This window comes from Girardinichthys multiradiatus, chromosome 20 (assembly GCF_021462225.1).
Source record: "Girardinichthys multiradiatus isolate DD_20200921_A chromosome 20, DD_fGirMul_XY1, whole genome shotgun sequence".
Taxonomy (NCBI): Eukaryota; Metazoa; Chordata; class Actinopteri; order Cyprinodontiformes; family Goodeidae; genus Girardinichthys; species Girardinichthys multiradiatus.
Genome location: NC_061812.1, coordinates 24,509,686 through 24,531,900, shown reverse-complemented (window position 1 = coordinate 24,531,900; position 22,215 = coordinate 24,509,686). Strand labels below are relative to the sequence as shown.

Here is a 22,215-nt window from a genome sequence, read left to right as displayed (position 1 = left end):
TCTCCACATCTATTGTCGATGCTACTGCCCGTAGCTGCGGCCGTAAGGTCTGTGGTGCCTGTCGCGGCGGCAATCCCAGAACCTGGTGGTGGACACCGGCAGTAAGGGATGCTGTTAAGCTGAAGAAGGAGTCCTATCGGCTGTGGATGGCTTGTGGGACTCTTGAGGCGGCTGACGGGTACCGTGAGGCCAAGCTTGCTGCGGCCCGGGCTGTGGCAGAGGCAAAAACCCGGGCCTGGGAGGAGTTCGGTGAGGCCATGGAGAAGGACTACCAGTTGGCCTCGAAGCAATTCTGGCAAACTGTCCGGCGCCTCAGGAGGGGGAAGCAGTGCTTCGCCAACACTGTTTATAGTGGGGGTGGGAGGCTGCTGACCTCGACTGAGGACATTATCGGGCTGTGGAAGGAGTACTTCAAGGATCTCCTCAATCCTGCCATCACGCATTCCCTGGTGGAAACAGAGGCTGGGGACTCGGGGTTGGACTCTTTCATCACCCAGGCTGAAGTCACCGAGGTGGTTAAAAAGGCTTCGGGGGTGGATGAGATCCGCCCTGAGTACCTCAAATCTCTGGATGTTGTTGGGCTGTCATGGTTGACACGCCTCTTCAACATTGCGTTCCTCGGGAGGTGTTCCAGGCACGTCCCACTGGGAGGAGGCCCAGGGGATGGTCCAGGATACGCTGGAGGGACTATGTCTCTCGGCTGGCCTGGGAACGCCTTGGGCTCCCCCTGGAGGAACTGGAGGAGGTGTCTGGGGAGAGGGACGTCTGGGCGTCTCTGCTGAGTCTGCTGCCCCCGCGACCCGGTCCCGGATAAGCGGAAGACGACGAGTACGAGTACGAGTACAATTATACAAAGCCACTCTAAAAAGATGGGTTATTAGCTGCTTTTAAAACTGCAAGTAACTGTACAGAAGGCTGAGTCAGGTTCAACAAAAACAGGATGGTACATTCATCTAAATGGCTTTGGATCTTGAGGTAATTTGAGATTGTGAGAAGAGCTGCATAAGTTAAATAAGCTCTCAGGAAAAGCCTGGTTGAAATTGATCAAGTATGCAGAAATTCTCCAGTCCAGTCCAACTAAGCACTTGGGGACTGGTGGACTGAAAGACCTTCTCAAACAAAGCTGCAGTTAAAATGTCTGGACAGCAAGAAGATGTTTTATTTCTGCTTCAAACAAGCAGAACAATGTGTCTTTAATCCAAAAATTAGTTTCCATTAAATACACATTGCGCACTGCAATTTGCTGAAATGCCTCTTCATCCTTATTAATGCTGTCAGTCTTTGTCTTATTTTTGTCATTAAAATATATACTATCGTCAATGTCAGATCCTGAGAAAACAAATAATAGCACTTATTATTTGTTGAATGTTTTACACATGCACATTTCAAAGGATTCTGGTCAGATGATTTAAATATATTATTATCAGCAAAACTGTTGGACAGATGACTGAACAGAAGGCTGGTAAAATTACAGTTGAGCCTAACATTGGAAGAAAAACTAAAATCTTAAGAAAATTCCCAGAACTAAAAGAGGAATCAGGGAAAAAGTGGATAGGTTCTATGACCACAGTGGTTCCAGTGGTCGCATCATGGTTGGGACTTAACCCACTATCCATCCATCTGGACAGGTCGTCATTTTTAAACCTATTTAAAAAAAAAAAAAAAAAAAGTTAAAGCAATAGAAAGATGAATGGATGGGAAAAAAAATTGGCCTACTGCCTAACTCTGAATATTGCAGGTTCTCCCTGTGCATCTATTCATTTTCTACACCCACTTCTTCCATACAGGGTCACGGGGAAGCTGGTGCCTGTCTCCACCAGTCTACTCCCTGGACAGGTTTCCAGTCTATTGCAAGGCAACACAGAGACACACAGGACAGATGTACACACCCATTCATACCCAAACATAATTTAGACAGACCAATTAAACAAACAGTCATGTTTTTGCACTGTGGGAGGAAAGTGGAGTACCTGGAGAGAACCCACGCATGCACGGGGAGAACATGCAAACTCCATGCAGAAAGACCCCCCGCCAGGAGTCGAACCCAGAACCTTCTTGCTGCAAGAACAACAGTGCCACCATTCAGCCATCACTATATGTACACATAATGGTTAAATGACAAAATGTAAACTTTTTCTCAAAAATGAAACTGTAACAACTCATATGGCATGATTATATTTTTCAGCTGTGAGACTGTAAATTATAGTTTCAGTAGGAGTTAATAGGGCACGTTTGTTCTCAGATGACAAGAAATATTAATACATATTGGTCAATATTTTTGATAATCCTTGACATATTTGAGGTGGATTTAAAGAAGTAAGCCCTTTGTTAAAGGGAAAGTAATTCATTTTCATGTGTTTTTCTTCAAAGATAATAGCATCATTTAATCAAGCTAAGGTTTAAAAGGCTAAAACGTTTATATTTATTCAGTGTTTGGATTTTTTTTAATCAAAACTGATATTTCTCAAAAGATTTAACCCATAAAATAAGAAAAATACTTTGTACCATCTTTAGAGCAGCATTTTGAAGTGCACATTTTTGACATTAATGACTGGTCAAGAGGGCAATACATTTTAAATCGGATGCTGCACACATTCACATACTCAAGACTGATCTAAACTAAAACAGCAACATTACGTAAAAGAACTGACATTGAATGGATAAAAGCCTCAGACTTGTTGAATGTTTGGTACTTCAGGGCTGAAACCATGTTCATCTGTACAGTTTTATATCATTTGTTTGGAATTGGGCAGTGTTGTCTTTAACTTTTTTGAACAATGTCTCCCACCTCATGCATGAAACTGGAGAGCTCCTTTAGATTGCTGCATCCTATATTCACTAAGGAGCGTTATCTTGGGTCCTTCCTCCCTGCAGCTGTAAGCCACCACTGGTCCCAGCAAAGTCAATAACTTGTTTCATATTATTTGCCCAGTTTTCCATTTTTCTGTTAACAGTGTGTCCATTTTGCACATATGGATATAGAGCACTGTTTGTACATTTGACATTATCTTACTCTGTTGCACGTCTTAGAACCTATATTTTTCAAAATATATGGTTGTTGTATCTTTACGTGTATCCTCGTGTTTTATTTGCCTGTCATTTTCCTGCTGACAGACTTGAATTTCCCCACTGAGGAACATTAAAGTTCAGTTGTAATTGTTCAGATGACAGTTATTGGCCGAGGTGTCACGCGTTGTAATTTATACACATTACATGTTGAGCAAGCCAACAAACAGCGTGTGATTTTGAGGTCAGAGTGGGACCTCTCCTCCCCCTCCGGTCTCTAATTGGTCTGCTCTCTCAGGATTACCCGAGTTTCCTCAATTGACCAGCAGCGCCAAGTGAAAGGCAGTGGCATCCAGGAGAGAGGAGAGAAGACACGAAAAACTCGGCTGTAGCTGCCTTAAAACCACTTTATCTATTGTTTTTCTTTTTACCCGCTGGATCAGATGTTTGTGTTTGACAGTGGTCGGCGGCTGTAGCCCTGTGATTCCCGGATTAAATGACCACCGGTGACATCGTTGCTCTTTCTGCTGCTGCACCATTAATGTGGGTGCTCAACACGCCCGGATTTCTCTGAAGCCGCTTTTCGGATCCTTCTGTCGGCACAATGACTCGGGTTTTCTGGGATGCTATTTTACTAATAAGCGGTGAGTCTTTGGCCTGGGTTTGAGCAGAAATGTAAATTAATTTTTTTTTTATTTTTCATTGTCCAGATAATTGTAAAAAAATAAAAATAAAAACTTTTCTGGCAAACGGGTCTTAGTGTAAAATGATACCCTTAAATACCACAAAGTATTAATCTGAGTTTAATATTTATTGCATGCGTTTTATAGCTCTGTTTTGTCATTCAAGGAGCACAAAGAACATTGCTTGTTGCAGTTTTTCAGCCCCTGGTTGTGATTGCATGTCGTCACTGCGCCTGCTGTGTATTTATAGTGCATTGGTCTCATCCTTTTAGTGAATGCTAGAGCCTGCTAACCATTGTTTGGTACAAGGTAAAGTTAATGAGCTACACTGACAACAAAGTTGCATTGTCACGCATAGGTTTACATTATTGCTTCCATGGTTGTCTTTGGCTGTGCGATCCCTTGCATTTGTTTAACAGGAACATTACAATCTCTGAGAAAATTATCAGTGTCCTGTAAAAGTATCCACACCTCTTGGACATTTTTACATTTAGTCACGATGCAACCACAAACTTCCATGTATTTTATTGGGATTGGATGTCTTAGACCATGCAGACCTGCAAACTGCGGCTCTGTAAAACACAATAGCTCTAAATAAATTTAGCTAAAAATGTAATTAACCAAATGTTGTATATAAGAATTGCATTGAATTTCCACAACAGAATGGCACTAGTAATATATTTTATAACCATTTTTCCTGTCATTAGGTTTTCCCATAGAAGATGTATCCATTCTCTTGACGAAAAAATTGTTTTAAAACATAAAAAGAGAAATAAAATGATGGTTCTGTAGAAACGCCAACAAATTTCCTATAGTAGATATTTATCAAAAATGATGAGCTATCTTTTAACATTTTTGGCTCCAAAGTTTATTTAGCTGGACTGAGGGCAAAAATGCCTCTTTGGATTGTGAAGGTCACAGACCCCTGTCCTGGGCCAGCACAAAGTAGTGCATTATAGTTAGGAAGAGGGAAATGATACATGGTTTTGAAAAACGTTTACAAACAGAAATCCAAAATGTGTCAGGTGCATTTGTATTCAGTCCCTTTTTATACTGAAGCAGCTACATTAATGTCAGGGCAACCAACTGCCTTCAGAAGTAGTCTAATTGGTAAATAAGCCTACCTGTGTGTAATTCAATCCCAGTATAAAACCAGCTGTTCTGTGAAGGCCTCAGAGGTTTGTTGGATAAAATTAGTGACTGACAGGCTTCATCAAAGAAGCAGCTTAGAGGGGGAGAAGACAAACCTGTAGAAAAAGGGACTGTTGTCAGATGAAACCAAAATTGCACTTTTTGGTCTACAGGCAAAATGCTAAAAGTGGTGGAAACCAAATATTACACATTACCTTGATCACACTTTATTTCCACAGTTAAACATGGTGGTGGCACCATTATGTTGTGGTGATTGTTTTTTGTCTTTCTGCCAGGAGAGGTAAGCTGATCAGAAGTTGATTGGAAGAGGGATGAAGCTAACTACAGAGCAGCACACCTGGTAGAAAAACGTTTGGAAGCCTCGGGCAAAGGTTCACTTTCCAGCAAGACTAGGACCCTAAACATACAGCCAGAGCTAAAAGGGAATCGTTTAGATCAAAACTTCGTCATGTGTTAGAATCATCCACTTTTTTTCCCTCCACTTCACAATTCTGCTTTACTTTGAGTTGCTCTATTCCAATAAAATACATGAGCATTGATTGTAACTTAACAAAATGAGAACTCATTGAGGTATGAACACTTTTGCAAGGCACTATCGAATATATCTGATACCCAGAAGAGATGGTCTCTTTATGGAGTTATAGTTAGAGTTTAGATATCTTTCAGAAGAGGCTTTATGAGGTATATTTAAGAAAACACTTGTTTTCCTCTATGCAGGTTCCTTCTTTACATTTGGAGCAGGGCCCAGAGGTTCATCTGTGATTGAAGCTAACATTTTCATTGACACTATCTCCACTGCTGCTCCAGAAGCATCCAGTAGCAACTCTTTGACCACCAGTGACAAAGGAACAACTACACCTAACTTTTTTACAGTTAAAAGTGAGTCTAGTAATGAATTAATAAAAAGCATAAAAGCAGACTCCTTTGTGTTTTATTTTCAGATTTCTGTTGGAGTTTATTTCCTCTTTGCATTTTGTGTCCAGGTTCTTTTGGGTCATCAGGAGCAGAGCAAACAAATGCAACAGTCACAGATGCTGCAGATACTCTTAATGCCTCTGCTGTTGCTACTTCTTACACCCCAACAAGCAACTCCCCAACAACCAGCAACGGCACAACCTCAACAACCAGAAGACCTGCTGCAACAACCAGCAAACCAGTTAAAAGTACGTTTCATTTCTACTCTCACAGCCAGGCTGCTTTCCCATGAGGGATCCCTGCTGCCGTTTCCATTGTGTAGACAGTGTGGCGAACGTTGATAACTGATCCTGAGGGCAGCAATTATAATAAATCAACCATGATATATGAGCTGTACCTTCAGCTATTTCCCCAATACTGGTGCTACAGTATTGAATTATGTAAAAAACAAATTACTTTCCCTTAAGAGCTGGTTTTTGTGTCAGTGTTCCTCGGGTTCGCCTGCCAAAATCACATGGAAAGAGAGAGGGCTTGGTAGGCAGATGCCTGCAGGACAACAGCGTGCTTTCATGGAGTCTGAAGGACCGAGACAATGCATGCAGGCTGCGTTCCAAACTCCCATTTACCGTTGGAATGGAGAGTGTGACGAGGTCTGTAATACAGCTATCTGTCTGGATGTTCATCCTCCTTGTCACCCTGAAAGCCACACACTATGGCTTCTGTTTCGGGTGCTTGAGGACACACAGCTTACGTTTGAGAAATGTTCTGTTTTGTATGGGTTTTTATTTATTTAATCTGTTGTTTTCCTCATCAGGGTGTAAATTGAGATAGCTGTTTAAAAAAACAAAAGAAATCTGATGCCCGGGCTTTAATTTCTTCTGAGGAGCTGCTGTTTCTGCAGGGATATGCTCTTTCTAAGGCCCTGATGCTGGCTGATGAGCAGAGGTTTTTGTCTCTTATCTCACCAGGAGTTTTCTCCAGCTGTAGTTGTGCCCCTCAGTTACAGTGAAAGATGTAGTCCAGCACATCATGGAAGAAAAGGCTTAGCAGCCTTACCGTTGGTGGAGTGGGTGTCAGCTTTAGGCCTTAATACAAGTCTCTGTTTCAGGCCTCTAACAAGCTTTTGTTATTTTTAGATTTACTTCATTTATCAGTTACATTAAGTTAGGTTCTGGTTATTTTATTCTACACCTTAAACAAGACTGACATTTTTTTTCTTGGATCTTCTGTTAGTTTGGGGGGAAAAAACATCGAATTGATAAAACACAAATATAAAAACCGTTCCGTTCAAAGTATGTTTTTAAAAAACAAAACAAAAAAGCAAGAAAAGCTCAGAGTTTTAATAATAGCCTTCATTTCCCTGCAGATAAATGCACTGTAAACACTGACAATATATTCTAAATCAAAACATAAAGAAACATTTATAAAATCTGTTGGCAGTTTACAGAATGTGAGTGGGAAAAAAGAATATTAGGTGGTTAAAATAGCGGTTTCTTCATTTTTCTTTACAAACTCTTTTTACTGTATAATCTAAAAGAAAAGCTTAATGATTATAATTTAGCTTTCCCTGGGAATCCTTAACTAAGTATCTGTAGTTTGTATAATCACTGTTTCTGAAGGCTGTTTCACATCTGTGTTGCATGGATTCAACCACCTTCTGGCACTTGTGAACAGATATTCCAGCCCAAGGCGATTAGACTACAGTCTCCCATTACTCTACATTCCTTGGGTCTACTTCAGAAGCAGCATGTTTGTTGTCACCCCACAAGTTTTCTATTGGATTTAGGTCTAGTGATTGGGCTGGGCTCTGCATAACATAGATTTTGCTGATCAGGAACCAAGATGCAGCTTGCTTATAGGTGTGTTTTAGGTTGTTTCTTGTTGAAATACCCATTACAAACACATTTCCTTGTCAGCATAAGGCAACATGACCTTTCAAGTATTTCAGTGTAGTCAAACTGATCCATGATCCTTTGTATGTGATTGATAGGTCCCATGTCACAGTATGAGAAACATTCCTGTACCATAGTGTACTGTGGCTTAAATTAAGAGAGAAATTGTCTGTAGTGCCTAGATCCCAAACGAAGAATCTTGCTTTCATCATTTCATAAAATGTTGCACAATTTGTCTTGAGGTAAGTCACTGGGTTATTTGGCAAATTGTTCCCTGTCAGTCCCTGTCTTTTGGTGGTTCTAGTTTAGATGTTGTAGAACCTTTTTGTCTGATTGCTGCAGATTAAAAAGGTCCATTAAGAGAATCTGGGGAATCTGCATTGATAATAAGATGGCTAAATGCTTTTAATGTTCATTAACCCATCTGACCTATAATCTATCAAAAACAAATCTGAAGAATGAGGTTTTTATCAGTTACATCGATTAATCTCCATCTTCATATCAAAATGAGAGGAACAGGAGATTTGTGAATATTTCTCAGGTTTAAAGTGTTTTCAAAGTCAATGCAAAGACTAATAAGTTTTAATTGAAGTGTTGATTAAAAAATTAGCCAGAGCTAATCATTCAGAGGATCAAGAAAGGCATGTATTATCCTACTCACTAATAATTTATTTAGCAAAAGTAACCTGCAAACAAATATAACTAAACAAAAGACAAATAATGCTAAAAAAGTCTACAAACTAATGCTAAAGGGGGAACTTTATGACTAGGAAATTGACATTTGGAATGTTATCTAAACTGAGAAAGACCACCAGTCCCTTAAGAAAAGGTGTTATGACCTTGTTTTAATATTTAACTTTGATCCTCATAAGGGACAGGAAAAAGGAAAGGGCAGATGAAACCAAGATTGAGAATCAACCTTGCTCCGTCAGATTTTAGGAACATAACCATCACAATAGAAATGCTTTGAGAATTGAGCGGAAACACAGTTCACAGAATTAACATGCGTGGTTCTGACACACTTTTCCCTTTACTGGGCTGAAGGGGACGTTTCCCCAAAACAGCTGTTTTAAATAGCTGGTAGGTTGCTCTGAGGTATGTTGTCAGTTCTGATGTAGGATTGCATTGGTAGGCTGAGTGGTCATATCTTTGGCTCACCTCAGGCAAGATTTATTTTGACAAGGGGTGGCTTCCCTGGAAAACTTCTTAATCTGAAGGATCCTTGGAGAATATTACATAGAAATAGACAAATGCTGTATAGTGTGCCATACAAACAACAACAAAAAAACACACTGAATGCTAATAGATGATCAGTCCTCTCTGACCTGGTCCAGCAGGTTTTTTTTGATGAAATCTAAAGATCAGTCTGTGTTTCTAAACTCAGCTGTGGAAGAAGTGCTTCTGCGGAGGAGTCCTCATGAGGAACTGATCATCCAATCAGACGGAGACTTGATGTAACATGAGATCAATACCAAATTAAACAGCCAGTTATGATCATATTTCTTTATTTGTCCACAATCTATCACTGTGGCCATAACAGCTGTCTCATAACTGAGGCTGTTTTCACATTAAGCAGTTTTTAAACATACAGTCTGTTGACTAAGAGATTTAAAGTTTGACTTATTACCAATCAATATTTTAAGTTACAACTTATCATAAATTATTTTTAAGCTTTCTGAATTTTTTAATTGCCAAAACAATATTATTAACTTTAAGTTTTTTTCAGTCCCTGAATAGGTGTTGTCTGGCGTTCTGCATGCTATTGTTGTTATTTGACCATAACAACCTAGCATTGTTTGGAGACACCGGGCTGCCACCTGCAGGAACTGCAATTGCCTTGTCTAGACGAATGGTTCAAAAAAGAAACTTTTGAAGTGACCTGGAGAAAAACTGGTAAAACAGGTTAAAGTTAACACCTGAAACATGCAGTCTTCTTCACTACAACTCTCAAGTGCTCCTGCTGCTGCTCTGAAACCTGGACGGAGGTTATGGACTCTTGAATGACCCTTTCAACTCCCCTCACCATCATCGGCAGGGCTATTTTGTCTACCATGTTGCAGCTGTAGTAGCAAGTTGAGATGAGGCACATTTGCTCTGAAGGGATTCCTAAATCTATTAGATATTCTTTTGACATAATGAATTTTTGCTCAAAAACAGTTTTTAAATTTAAAATGACACTATTTGTCTAAACAATGACAAAGGTGACTTTATTTGTCGCCCTTACAGAGTTTGTGGCTGCAGCTGTTCGGTCTCATTTCGATGATTGTCCTGACTCTCATCGGCATTTCTGCTTTCATGGCACCTGCCGCTTCCTGATCCTGGAGGAGACGCCTGCATGTGTGTAAGTTGGCTGATTGTTATTGTAAAATCCTACTAGTCAGTTGTGTTGCGACTACTGACCTGAAGACAACAGAATTGCTCTCAGAATTGAAAATGACAAAACAGCACTGTTAAACTCGTGTTTTCCAACAGACTGTATCTGACTTAATTTTTGTGATTACTTTAGATTGTTTTTTGCCTTTTAAAAGCTCCTTGCGCTCCTTTCAAATCCAGCTCTGGAGCTCTACAGGCTGTTGGAGCAAGGCGTTGCCATCTGCCAGCTTAGACATTAGTGAAATCTTAAGATCTAAAGCTTTTAGTGCTGGAAGGCTGGGGCTTTATGGTCCATAGACATGGATTATTCTTAGCCAGCTTTTAAATTTGTGCTTGATGTCAATTTGAGGGTAAAATTGGTTGTGGTTGAATAATTTTATTATTTATTGTTTAGAGATGCCCCAATCAGGGATTTCTCATAATCGAGTTGATTATGACCATTCCAGTTTTCTTTTCAGAAGGACTATAACACAAAAAGGGAAGAAATGCTGTGAGTTCTGATAGAACGGTTTTGAATCCAACAAAATAAGCGAATGTTTGCATCACAGGAATTATGCCCCCAACCTTTATCTTAGTTTTACTGAACTCGAAAAAAGTACATCACAGACCAAAAATAGTGGGAGTTCTTAGTTTTTTGTACATCAAATTATTTACAGTTTTTCAGTGTTTAAAAAATCACTAATCAGACCCGATCAAGGCAATATTGGTTGAGTCCGATTTCTTGCTAATTAAACAGTGCATCTCTGTTTAATCACCATTTTATTGGGCTGTTTTGTCAGCTTTTTTAGCTTTTCATTAGTTTTTGCACATGCACCTATCGTGATTTATGTTTCATTACACCATAGTTTATTTTTACTAACATTTCTTTTATTAGTTTTAGATATGTTTACAATGTATTTTTTAAATCTTTTTTTTCCACTTGTCCTTGTTATGAAAGGACAGGAAATTGAATAATCCTCCTCCTGACTATTAGATTTGACATGACTTCATGTCTTTTGGTGCATATTAACCTCTTTCCAGATGTTTTAACCAGTTGATTGATTGCCATATCCCACCGATTATTGTAGGTTTCCTCTTTCAGCCTGTGAATCTTTAACTGGAAGATCTGTATAAAAATCAGAACCTTCCTGATGTCAGTTTAGGCTTTCTGTCCATGTTGCAGGTGTAATCCAGGTTTTGTCGGGATGAGGTGCGAGCACGCAGATCTGCTAGCTGTGGTAGCAACCAACCACAGAAAGCAGGCTGTAGCCACGGTGCTAGTGCTGTGCGTGATCGGGTGTGTCCTCATCATGGTGTTGTGTTCGTTCTTACAGTAAGTCGCCTGCATGATGCATTTTAAAGCTTTGACCACCTTTAGAGCATGTAGCTCCGCATGGTCACTACAATACAATTTCTGCTGTTTCTCTTTCAGCTGCTGGTGGAGGGAAGACTGTCGGAGACGAAGCCGTGCACATCTCTATGTGGCGGAAAAGCATGGAGCGACATGCTATCCACCAGAGAGTGGTACTACTCTTTCTTTTGTAATTGTGTTGGAGAAAAAAAACACATATTAACGCTCAATTTCTTTAAACATCTTAAATTTTAGTTGAGAATGTGATTTTCAGAGTTTACAGTAATGAACGGTCGAATGCCTCTGTGTTTGTGGATAAAAGATATATTTTTATCACAATTCTTTTAAAATATCCTCTAAAATGGTCTTAAAACTTCCCTGACTGAAAAAATCCGACCTATAGCAGCAGGCCAGATAATTGCACTTAGTGAACTATTTCCTAAAACAGTCAGCATCTGCTGCCTGATTACTGACCTCACTATTACTTGTCTGTAGTTTTAATCACTTTCATTAAGAGCACTAATGAGGTGTTATCTGCTATTTTGTATGTTTATTTTTTATATGTACATCTATTCTGCACACATTTCTGTACACAAACTGACTAATCACTAAAATGTAAATTCAAAGAAGTTCACATAATCTGCTTATGTGCATGAAAACAATAGTAAAGTTGGGCTTTTAGTTTCTTTGCACCTTTGTTTTCAGATTCTGAATAATTATGAAAAGAAACTGAGAATGACTTAAAATGCCTTAAATAAGTTGACTATGTTCTTATCTTCACATGACTGAGTTGGTTTTATTTTATGTTCTGAAGAAGTCCCTCGATGTCCCAAGAAAGCGACTTTGCATTGCCCGGTTACCGGTATCAAGCTATGTCAAGGTTTTAAAATCATACGGAAAATGTATGATTTTAAAACCAAACCATTCCTACGGTTTATAGTCCTTTTTTAATGAGATGCCAAAGAAAGAGTTGGAGTGACCTAAGTTTTCTTTGGCTGCATGAACCATACAACAACAAAGTACTTCACCTCCCCCACATGTTTCTGTGCACTGCTGGTCAGCTGGTCTAAAGATGGCTCACTTTTCCCTCGCGTATACAACATAGAGAAAGAAAAATACTTCAGGTTGCAAAAAACAGAAACAATGAGGCCCAACATCATCGGTTTTCAGGAAGTAGGCTATGGGTACGTTTTATTCTTAGAGGAGCATCGTTTATTCTTATTGTACACAAACAGAGATTTGTAGCCAATTAGACTGTCATGATTTAAAATGTTGTTTTTTTTTATTGTCACTTTAATAATCAAACTAATCAAAATAAAATTGTGATAAAATTTTAGGTCCGTATCCCCACCTGTGATTGTGTTGCAATGAGGCCGTTGCGGTTTAGCTGTGACTCTCCGTTCTGATCTAATCACAAAACAACAGTTACAGAAACTAAATCAGCGTGATTACGAAACCAAAGACACTGTGGCTTTTTTCGGGAAGATAATAGGATACCTTGATAAGCCGGATTATTCAGAGTAAGAACTGCTGGTTGGAGAGAGCCGGATCAACTCCTGGCGGACTTGGCTTATAAGAGATCAGATATTTTGGCATGGTTTTGAAGTTGAGAAAATGGTCACAATATAAAGCAAGTGTTCAATGCAAAAGAGACAAAGAAGGTAGAAAAAACATCAAATTTGGCATTTAAAAGTTTACAGTTTGAGCTGCTTTAGATGGACAGCATTTTCTCCGAGACAGATCCTTTGCTGAATGGAGAACAATTGGGAGGACTCTTGATTCTCCAAACGTATGTCACTCTGACCACTAGATACTACCTGTAAAATAGGTTTCTACTTCTAACCATGCCAAACAAGCTGGCCACAGAAGGCAAACCATCTTTACTACACCTCAACAGTTACATTAATCATCTTTATCAAACATACCTTTGGTCATTGTGGCCAAGATACCTGGTCATTCTCTATTTCTCGTGTTTTTTTCTTTATTTCACCAAATATTTATGTTGCACAGCTGAAAACCTTAGTTAGGAAGGTGATTTTGGAGCAATGGATTCCCACATAGATGGCAGCTTCTCAACCTAGTAATGTAAAACTCATCTTAATCTGGGAATTGATGCTCCTCTTGGCTCTAGTTCCTGACAGACATTTGGTTTTACTCACCGTAATGTCTGTGAAGATCTTTAGCTAAGGGTCAGCATTTTGGACAGCTCAGATCCAGTGCCTTGCAAAAGCAGTCACACCACTTAGAACCACAAACATGAATTTATATTACTGAGAGCTTCATGAAGCAAAAAGACTGTAGAATCATTGTAATCAAATACTGAGATCACTTTCGATAACTGTGTCTTTATCCAACTTTCAGTGGTTTGACGAGACATCTTGTTGGAGAACACACTGTTTGAAACGTTGCATGTTTCTCATCTGCGTGGCACCTTCGACCTCGGAGATTCATCCAAAATGATCCAGAACAGCAGAGGCAAAGTGCTGTTATCTTCAATGGGACTAAGGTAGGGCTTATTCAGTGGGAGGTGAGATTCTCCATTATACCCCCCTCCCCAATCTGCCCACACTGACTGGGACTTTTGGACAGCAAAAGACGATGGATCCGTGCACCTTGCTCTTACTTTCAATGGAAATAGACTCAGAACTAAAACAGTTTGGACCTGAAATTATGCATGGAAAGGAGCTTTATGTTCTTATTACCGTTTCTGGAGGACATCATCTCCACTGACTCTGCTAAACTGTCAACCATTTTTAATTAATGGCTACAGGACAACAGTGAGTTCTTCTCATTTTTCAGAAGACCACAATTCCTGCTTTTGTCTTTTATCTGTGCACGTTTTTCCTCAAAACTCGTTGAGCACAAAGAACATTTTAGTAACTGATGGTGTGGGGAAACGGATGCTTTAAACATGTTTTAGTGTCTGTTTATTTTTTTTAAAGGAGTAACTCACTTCACCTGATGGACGTAGGAATTATTTAATTGGTCTGACTGCTGTCATATTTCCTGGACTTTTAGCTTTTATAAACCAAGACTGCAACCTAAAATTGTAACTTAGAGGAAAATCTTTATCTCTCCTGCATTATTAAAGTTGCCAGTTTATTGTAATTCCTGAGCTTCACTTGAACATATTCAGATGGTTTGGTTTCATATTTGCAAGCTGTAACAGTACCAACGTATGCACATCCTGGATGGCCACTTTTTATTTCTATGCTACTTTGATAATGGTGCATTTTTTAAGTTTGCTTGCTCTTTTAATATATATAAACTTTACACACTGCACATTGTTGTCCTTTAAATAGCATCCACACATGGAGATGCCAAAATAAAATCACAAACACTGCCTGAATGAGCACTGATGGGAAGAAGCACTGTTTGTACACACTATCTAAGGATGCATGCATGTTTTCAATGCGATAAACAACAAAAAAAGTGGTGTGTTGCAGCTTTGGCTTTACTTTGACTTTAATATTTCTTTTTAAGAGAAAAGCCTCTGGATGTTTAAAGAAATCTTTGAAGTAACTGATAATACTGGCATGCCTGAGTGTATGTGCTTTGTGTGGAAAAAAAAACAGATTAATGAATGTTATGGTATTTGGATGCCAAAAAAAAAAAAAAACTCCCAAGATGATGATAAAATTGCTTTTGTTTGTTTACAAGATCTGATATTTTTTTTTTTTCTGATGTGTCAAAGACAAAATAAATCAGTCTAAGATATTATTAGTAAAACCTTCTAAAATGTGTTGTACCTTTTCTCTGTCAGATTTCTGTTGTCACAGCTGGAAAGCTTCACTTATTTGTTTGCTTTCCAATGAAAGATTAAATATCAAAGTGTTTGTCTGTGCGTATTTTATATAAATTAACAGTGGATCTAAAAAGTGCACACACACCTGTTGAAATCCCAGGTTTTTGAGGTTAAATGTGATATTTCCTGTAAAATTCTACTTTAAAATCAAATCTTTTACGGGAAAGTGATAAAAATGGAAAGAAAAGGTGCAATAAGCGGGTTGCGATCCCTTAAATTAATATTTTACTGAAGCGTTTGATTCAGTCTCATTATTTGGTCTTCTTTGGTGGTAGTTTATCAGCACACGATTTATTCACTTATCAGCGTTTGATCCATCAACGATACAAAAGATTTCAAATCAGATTGTGAGGACATCTCTTGTCCATAGCCCTCAGTTTTAGCTCTGAACTCTGGATCGGTCATTCTCATTTTTTTTTTACTTTAGTTGGTTTGTAAGTATGTTAGAACTCACTGTGGTTCTGAAAAATAAAATTCTGCTCCATCTCCAGCTTCTTAGTAACTTGAAGGGTTTGTATCAAAGTTGCAACTGTTCATAATTTCATTCACCGTTGCAAAAAAAGGTAACCCCACAGCATGATGCTCCCACCTCCATGTTTCAGTGTGGTTGCTGGTTGATTTGCTGTGTTTGAAGTTTTGGTTCGATTGCCCGGGAACTACAATGCCGCTCCTTTGTTTGGTTTGGTTCAAGTGACAATCTGAAAGCAGGTCAAACCCCCAGGATGATGTTACGCAGTAACAGCTGCCAGGAAGGTAAGCGTCATGAAGAAGAAAATTTATTTCATTGATTGGTCGGGGTTGAAAACTGAAAATCCATCCACCCTTCAAATAGGTTATTCACAACAAAATGAAACAATGGAGCGGCAGCAAATTAATGCAGATTTTAAGGGTTTATGTTTTTCAAACCTTAATGCTTTTTAACAAGAAGCTGTGCAGTGTGAGGTAGGCGGGGAGCTATGCAGCATGTGGCTCCTGTTGGTTCATTTGCACTCCTTTTGGTTCCCTGGATAGTCTGTTTGCATTCCCGCTGTAAGCAAACTGAGACTCATGTTTTCAGGCAAGAGCTTAAATGAGCTTCTGCCTAAATGAAGCAGAATTTCTGAAGAAAAACACTGCGCTCCCTTAAAAGTGGGCCCATTTTCTATGATGTAAAAAGCCTCTAAGGCTGGCTTTATTTAGGCCATATGTTAAAAACTTGATTAAGGTTTCGGGAGATTTTATCCACATCCAGATGTTTTCTTTGAAGGAATAAAAATCTGTTTTGCAACCTCCTCCTTAGTCCAGACATATGGAGAATACATGAGATTGTAGTTTTTTCAGCATTGCTGTTAGTCTCTTTTCATTAATTTTGGAAAAACATCCACTTTCTGTAATGTCACTGTTCTTCCACATTCTCTTCAGTAATAAATGGCAGTTTTTACTGTGCAGTGGCCTATATGTAAAACTTTGGAATTGTTTCTACTCTTCTCCTGACTGATGCTTTTGTACAATGAGGTCCATTATAACCTCTCTGCAAACTATGGCTTTATTATTATTATTAAAGGATGCAAATGTCTGGAAAATCCTCCTATGAGAGCTGCATTTTATTTCTGGTTAATCAGATTCACTTCTCAAAGACTGACTTCGGACAATGAATCGAAAGTTTAAGGGTGTGCACATTTATAACCGGCATATTACAGCTTTTTTTTTTTTTTATGTTTCTCAAAACAGATTTGTTTTCCACTTGAATTGCACAGTACATCTGTTGCATTAAAATTAGAAAAAGTTTTGAAATTATGGTGTCATTTCTTTGAGCCTCAAAAGTCTGGCTTTTAAAAAGGGTCCACTGTAAATCTCAGCTACATCTCTCATCGCGTGACCCTCTTAGCCTCTGAAGCTTTCCTTTTGTATCTCCTGTCACATACCCTTGTTTTCCAATGCTCCTCTTTTCCTTTGAATATTTTAAGAGGCAGAAATGTTGAAGCAGATCCCTGAAGCCCAGGCACATTTCAACAAAAGGCCAAACTCCTGAGTGCTTTTATAGCTGAGGGAAACATTTCAGCCCCTTGCTTCACACGGTCTGCACCCGCTCCCGTTGAAACATTTGGTCTTTGCTCTGATTGTGTATCATCGGGTTGGCGTGTTCCCTTTTATTAACATGCTGCTTCCCCTACCTCTCTTTCCTTTTGACTTCCACCAGAGAAGCTTGGTTTTGAAATCCCATTATGTCACCAATTGGATTTCAGCGGAGCTCTTTAGAGCCGTCTGGCTGAGCTTCTAAACCAGCTTTGATTTAAGCAGCTCTTGTTGCAGTCCTCAAGATAAACAAAATGTTTTGATAGAAGCTGCTCATTGATATGGAAACAAATTACGGCTAAGAAAAGGGGAAATGGAACAATTATTAAAAGCTGGACGTCTACTTGTATATCATGCTTTTTGTTTAGCTGATGAAACCCTTAAAATCTGTTTTGAACAAGTGCCAAACTGTACTTTCTGTAAAAAGCCAAAGTTATGCTTTGAATTTCAGCTCCCACTCAGGCTTTTCCCCCTTCTCTTGCCCACACCAACATCGCCAGTATCTACTTCTGACCAGATGGTTTGAAATTTACAAAGGCATTAGGGTTAAGCAATCCTGCCCTCTTTTTGATGCTCAGCAGTGCAATAAATTACTGAGAGCGATCAAAGCTGTGCAGCTTCAGTTAAAGGATCACTCCCTCTCTTGCTCTGCTGGACATGGGATCTTACTGGGGGAGTAACCGATCCGAAAGGCACAAATTGACAGAAAAGCAGCATATGTAAGACTTTCGCTGAGACCAGAGGGTTTTTCTTATAAACCAAACTTCTCTACTGATTCTCAGACACCGCTGGCTTGTATATGTAGGGTTTCACTCATTCTAGTTGTATTTGCACATTTGATCTACAGTGAAAACTAATTTACCCCCTAACTCATTTCTTCTGTTGGCTTTTGTGTCACCTAAATGTAACACCATCAGATATGAGATGAGGATTCATTTATCAGAAGAGAAATCTATCCAAACACACATGGCCCTTTTTTGAAAGAGTAGAAGTTTGTGTTTAATTTCACACCACAGTATCTCAATTCTGTTTAAGCTAGGACTTTGACTACGCCACTGTAAAACCTTAATAGTGGGCTTTTTGAGCTGCTGAGAGCTAGGCTTGCTACTATGTAATGGAGCATTGTCCAGCTGCTATAACCTAAGTGTGATTGAGCTCAACATCATGATCTGATGGTTCTCCTTAAGGATTTTTTGCTTAAAAGCAGAAATCATGGCTCCTTTACTATGACAAGTTATCCAGGTCCTGAAGCAGCAATACATCCCCAAACATCACAGCACCACCAGCATATTTGATGGTAGGTATGATGCTTCTCTGAAATGCTGTGTTAGCTTTACGGTGAATGTGAAAAGACACACACCTTCCAGAAGGTTCCACTTTGGCTCATCAGTTCGAATATTTTCCCAGAAGTCTTAATTATTAAGATAAATGAGCCAGGCCCTGGTGTTCCTTCGGGTCTGCAGTGGTTTTTGCCTTAGGACTTTCTCACAGATGCCGGTTTGTGTAGTCTCTTGTTGTGCAATCATGAACACCAGCCATAAGTGAGGATTGAAGTCCCTCATTTGAGCTTTAGCCTACTTCATGTTGTCAGAAAGGTTGTTTTAAGGGAATGCTTGATTGTACAAGTCAGACAGTGATTAGGCCTAGGAAAGTGAAATCTAATTCTGCAATTAACAGATTTGTGGATTATAAAAATCAAGTCATGATTTAACAAACACTCCAGCAAGTCAACCTTTGAATGGCTAAAGAGTGACCTCGTTAAAGTTCGGACCTAAATCCCATTGAGATGCTGTGGCATAACCTTAAACAGGCCATTCATGCTCAAAATTCCTCCAATAAGGCTAAATTAGAAACATTCTGCAAGAAAAAGGAGTCTAAAATCCCTTCAGTGATATATTTTACTCATCTGCAGTTATCATAAACACTTGATGGCAGTTGTTTCTGCCAACGGTGGCACAACCACTTATAGGGCCAGGTTGGTTTCAATGGCTTTTTCCCTTCTGGGAATCGGATGAGATGTACAGATTTAAATTTTGTGCGTCATTACACTATATGTTCTTGAAGGTGTGACGGCAGATCCTCCAATGACACAATCCGGTGTTCCTGAGGAACATCCCCTTTGTGCAAGTTGTCCCTGTCTAAAAGGAAGCCATGTATGCCCACAGACCGAGAAGCAAGGTAATCATACACATAGTGGTCCCCAATGTGAGCCACTTTGCCAGCTGGTGTGCCACATTTCTGGAGGGCTTGATGAAAGATTGCTGGACTAGGCTTCGCCACACCGGCTTCCTCTGATGTTACTAAAAAGCTGAAGTACGACAGCAGCCCGCAGCTGCGTAAGATTGCTTCAAGGCGTTTGTCAAAATTAGATACGACGCCCAACTTTAGTCCAAGAGAGGAACATCTTTCAAGGGCCATCTTAGTGTCTGGAAATACCTGGAAACAAAGTATCACACTTAATTACCATGAATGTTTCGATTGTCAGTGTTTTTAAAAGCTTCTGATAACAAATAAAACTGATCAATTTAAATTTTTTTTAATTTTATTTGTTTAAAAGTGTCATGTGTTACTTACCTCCCAGTTTTCAGCATTACAGAAGTTTTGACAAAGATTAGTAGCCATTGTGTTTAGCAGGGCCGGATCGTCGACCCTGCACTGACTCAAAGTGTGTCGCACGACTCCCATCCACCAATCCTGTCCAGTCAGACCCTGAGAGACGCCATAGTTTGGGTATCTGTTGGAATAACACCGATGTGTCTCCCGGAAAGCAGCATTGACCTCTGCAGGATGCAGGCTCAGGCCCCATCTTTCAGCCTCTTTGGAGTACTGGACTCCCACAGACCCACGCACCTTCAACAGGGTGTCTTTAACATCCCACAACACACAGCGCAGAGGACCTCCTTGCATTGCAGCTGCACAGGTGTGACAGAAAACAAAAGTTAGCTGAGGAAAACAAAGGAAATTTAGACCAGAAATATTTTAGAGGAAAGTAAATGTTAAAATGACTTGTAGTTGTTACTTTGCTAAAAAATACAAGAACACATTTTTTTAAATAAAAACACAGTACAATTATAAATGCATATCATAAGCTCAAGTCTAAAAGATTATTTTGCATCCTGAGAAAACTACAGGAGCTATCAATTATTTTAGAAATCGATTAATCGAGCGATTTTTGTTTTTAATCTAACAAGAGATACTCTTAGTAAATTAACATACCTCAATAAACAAGCATTTTGAACTAAAACATTTATTGAGCATTTTAAATGGATTGTAAATGGCAAAAATAGGTAAAAAAAATATTAAATTCAATGTTCAGAATATGGCATGTAAATAAAAAAATGACTGCATTTTGTTGCATGTTGCAATTGTACAAACATTTTTTAAAACATGAACAATGCTCAAGTGAAGCTAAAGCTATGCCACTTGAAAATGGATGGAGCATATTTGTAAACAAAGGTTTTTCATCTTAAGTGCAAAACATAATTTTTGTACAGTTGTGGCTTAATTACTGCTCTAAATGGGGTCAGCAAAATGCACGTTTCAAAGTCTGTAGAGTTAACAATTATTTGAATACTAAATGAGTTGACGATTATTTCAATAATTAATCCAATTCTTTCAGTCCTACTTTATTGATCAACTAAGATTCAGCTGTAGAATATCGTATAAATCCAAGCTGAGCAAATGGTAATTTTTTTATGTTCTGCTCATGCTCAGCTCTAAATTACTCACTAAAAACGTAAAACACATACCATGCATTTAGCTATTGCCTCCTTGCCTTGTTTTTGTAGCTCACACACATAAAAAAAGTTCCACTCTGAAATGGTAAAACAGAAGACGAATTTAGACTTTTTCTATGGTTCAATCTCTTCATCTAGATGTTTTTATTTCTTGCAAATATATATATGCTGTTTATGCATAAAATTCCTGTGTTATCTGTGTTACTGTTCTGCCTGAAAACATTAATGAAGTCTATTTTTACCTCTGTCCCCTCGAGGGAAGGGGACAGTGGAGGAAAGTCCAGTTGAAAAATAAAATAATGAGGCAAATCCATGCTAATAAAACAAATCTACTCAGCTAAACGCCTCATTTGCATTATAGGTCTCCAATGAAAACAATAATATGAAAGACATGCCATCAACATTTCTCCTCCAGTCCTGCCCCTTAATCAAACAACTGGCAACAATGAGTGGCGCCACAGAGAGTAGCTTGAAAAAAGAAACTACATCCTCTTTCAGGTTTATATCATTTAAATCTAATGTGAAATGTAAACAACAAAAACAACACACAACAGATTCCTCTTTCTGAGGTAAAATTTCTGGCACATCAACTTGATAAATGACCTCTCCTTGACTGCTTCTCTAAGGCCACTGCTGATGTCTTGCCATCCTGGCGTTGTGTTAACATGGTGGATCCAGCCCAGCAAATGGCCAAAATTCATTCAAAAAGCTTTTATTGAGGTTGCCACAGTAATCGGCAGCACGTTTTCTCTCTTTAATCCCTTTGAATGTACACTTGAGTTGAGGTCAGATTGAAATCCTTATATTAAACCTGTCAGTCAGTTTCATACGTAATACCCCAGCATAAAAAAAAAACGCTCTACTGTTTTAAAATATGGTTGTAAATAATAAAAATAAAAAAACAATCGTCTGAGAGGCCATTAAAACCGCTGTGAGCTTAAAAACAACACACCACCGCCTTCATATCTGACCACATAAAACGTAATTCACGTTTTATCAGCCACTGGCGTAAAAAAGGCTACTTTACTCTACACTTCAACTTTTCACGTTATTGCAGAGCAGCGTCAACCCAGAACACAGCTTTAAGCAATACCGAAATAAAGTCTCCAGTGTCAGCAGCACGTTTTAAGCAGATATCCTCCTTCTCCTCTTCATCTTCTCTCAGTCCGCCTCATTGCGTGACACTCGATCAGCTGCTGCCACCTATTGGTCGCATGTGGAGTATATTTTATTTTTATTTTTTATTTTTGGAAAGACAAAAATATCT

At 39.0% G+C, this 22,215-nt stretch overlaps 2 protein-coding genes across 3 annotated transcripts; one reads left to right on the top strand and one right to left on the bottom strand.

Moving 5' to 3' along the window:
• The first annotated feature begins 3,308 nt into the window (after positions 1–3,308).
• Positions 3,309–15,187, top strand: tgfa (transforming growth factor, alpha). Its single transcript, XM_047346769.1, has 7 exons — positions 3,309–3,650; positions 5,559–5,720; positions 5,825–6,004; positions 9,875–9,989; positions 11,184–11,333; positions 11,433–11,524; positions 13,713–15,187. The coding sequence occupies exons 1-7, from the start codon at positions 3,611–3,613 to the stop codon at positions 13,718–13,720; spliced, it is 747 nt and encodes a 248-aa protein (XP_047202725.1). The 5' UTR covers positions 3,309–3,610; the 3' UTR covers positions 13,721–15,187.
• A 3,904-nt stretch (positions 15,188–19,091) lies between these two features.
• Positions 19,092–22,163, bottom strand: hdhd3 (haloacid dehalogenase-like hydrolase domain containing 3). Of its 2 annotated transcripts, XM_047346770.1 has the most exons (4): positions 22,042–22,125; positions 20,961–21,025; positions 19,786–20,123; positions 19,092–19,647 (listed from the first exon to the last, which is right to left on the bottom strand). In XM_047346770.1, exons 2-4 carry the CDS (start codon positions 20,965–20,967, stop codon positions 19,255–19,257), a joined length of 738 nt encoding a protein of 245 aa, XP_047202726.1. In that variant the 5' UTR covers positions 20,968–21,025; positions 22,042–22,125; the 3' UTR covers positions 19,092–19,254. The 2 variants fall into 2 exon arrangements, with proteins under 2 accessions (XP_047202726.1, XP_047202727.1); XM_047346771.1 differs by lacking the exon at positions 20,961–21,025 and having other exon boundaries at positions 22,042–22,163.
• Between the last annotated feature and the right edge of the window lie 52 nt (positions 22,164–22,215).

What these genes read in the sequence shown, in the direction of transcription:
- tgfa (XM_047346769.1), top strand. Translation starts at nt 3,611, where the DNA reads ATGACTCGGGTTTTCTGGGATGCTATTTTACTAATAAGCG. An exon ending in AACCAGCAAACCAGTTAAAA is followed by an intron (nt 6,005 to 9,874) that starts GTACGTTTCATT and finishes TCGCCCTTACAG; the next exon opens with AGTTTGTGGCTGCAGCTGTT. An exon ending in GTGTTGTGTTCGTTCTTACA is followed by an intron (nt 11,334 to 11,432) that starts GTAAGTCGCCTG and finishes TTTCTCTTTCAG; the next exon opens with CTGCTGGTGGAGGGAAGACT.
- hdhd3 (XM_047346770.1), bottom strand. An exon ending in GTAATGCTGAAAACTGGGAG is followed by an intron (nt 19,648 to 19,785) that starts GTAAGTAACACA and finishes CTTTGTTTCCAG; the next exon opens with GTATTTCCAGACACTAAGAT.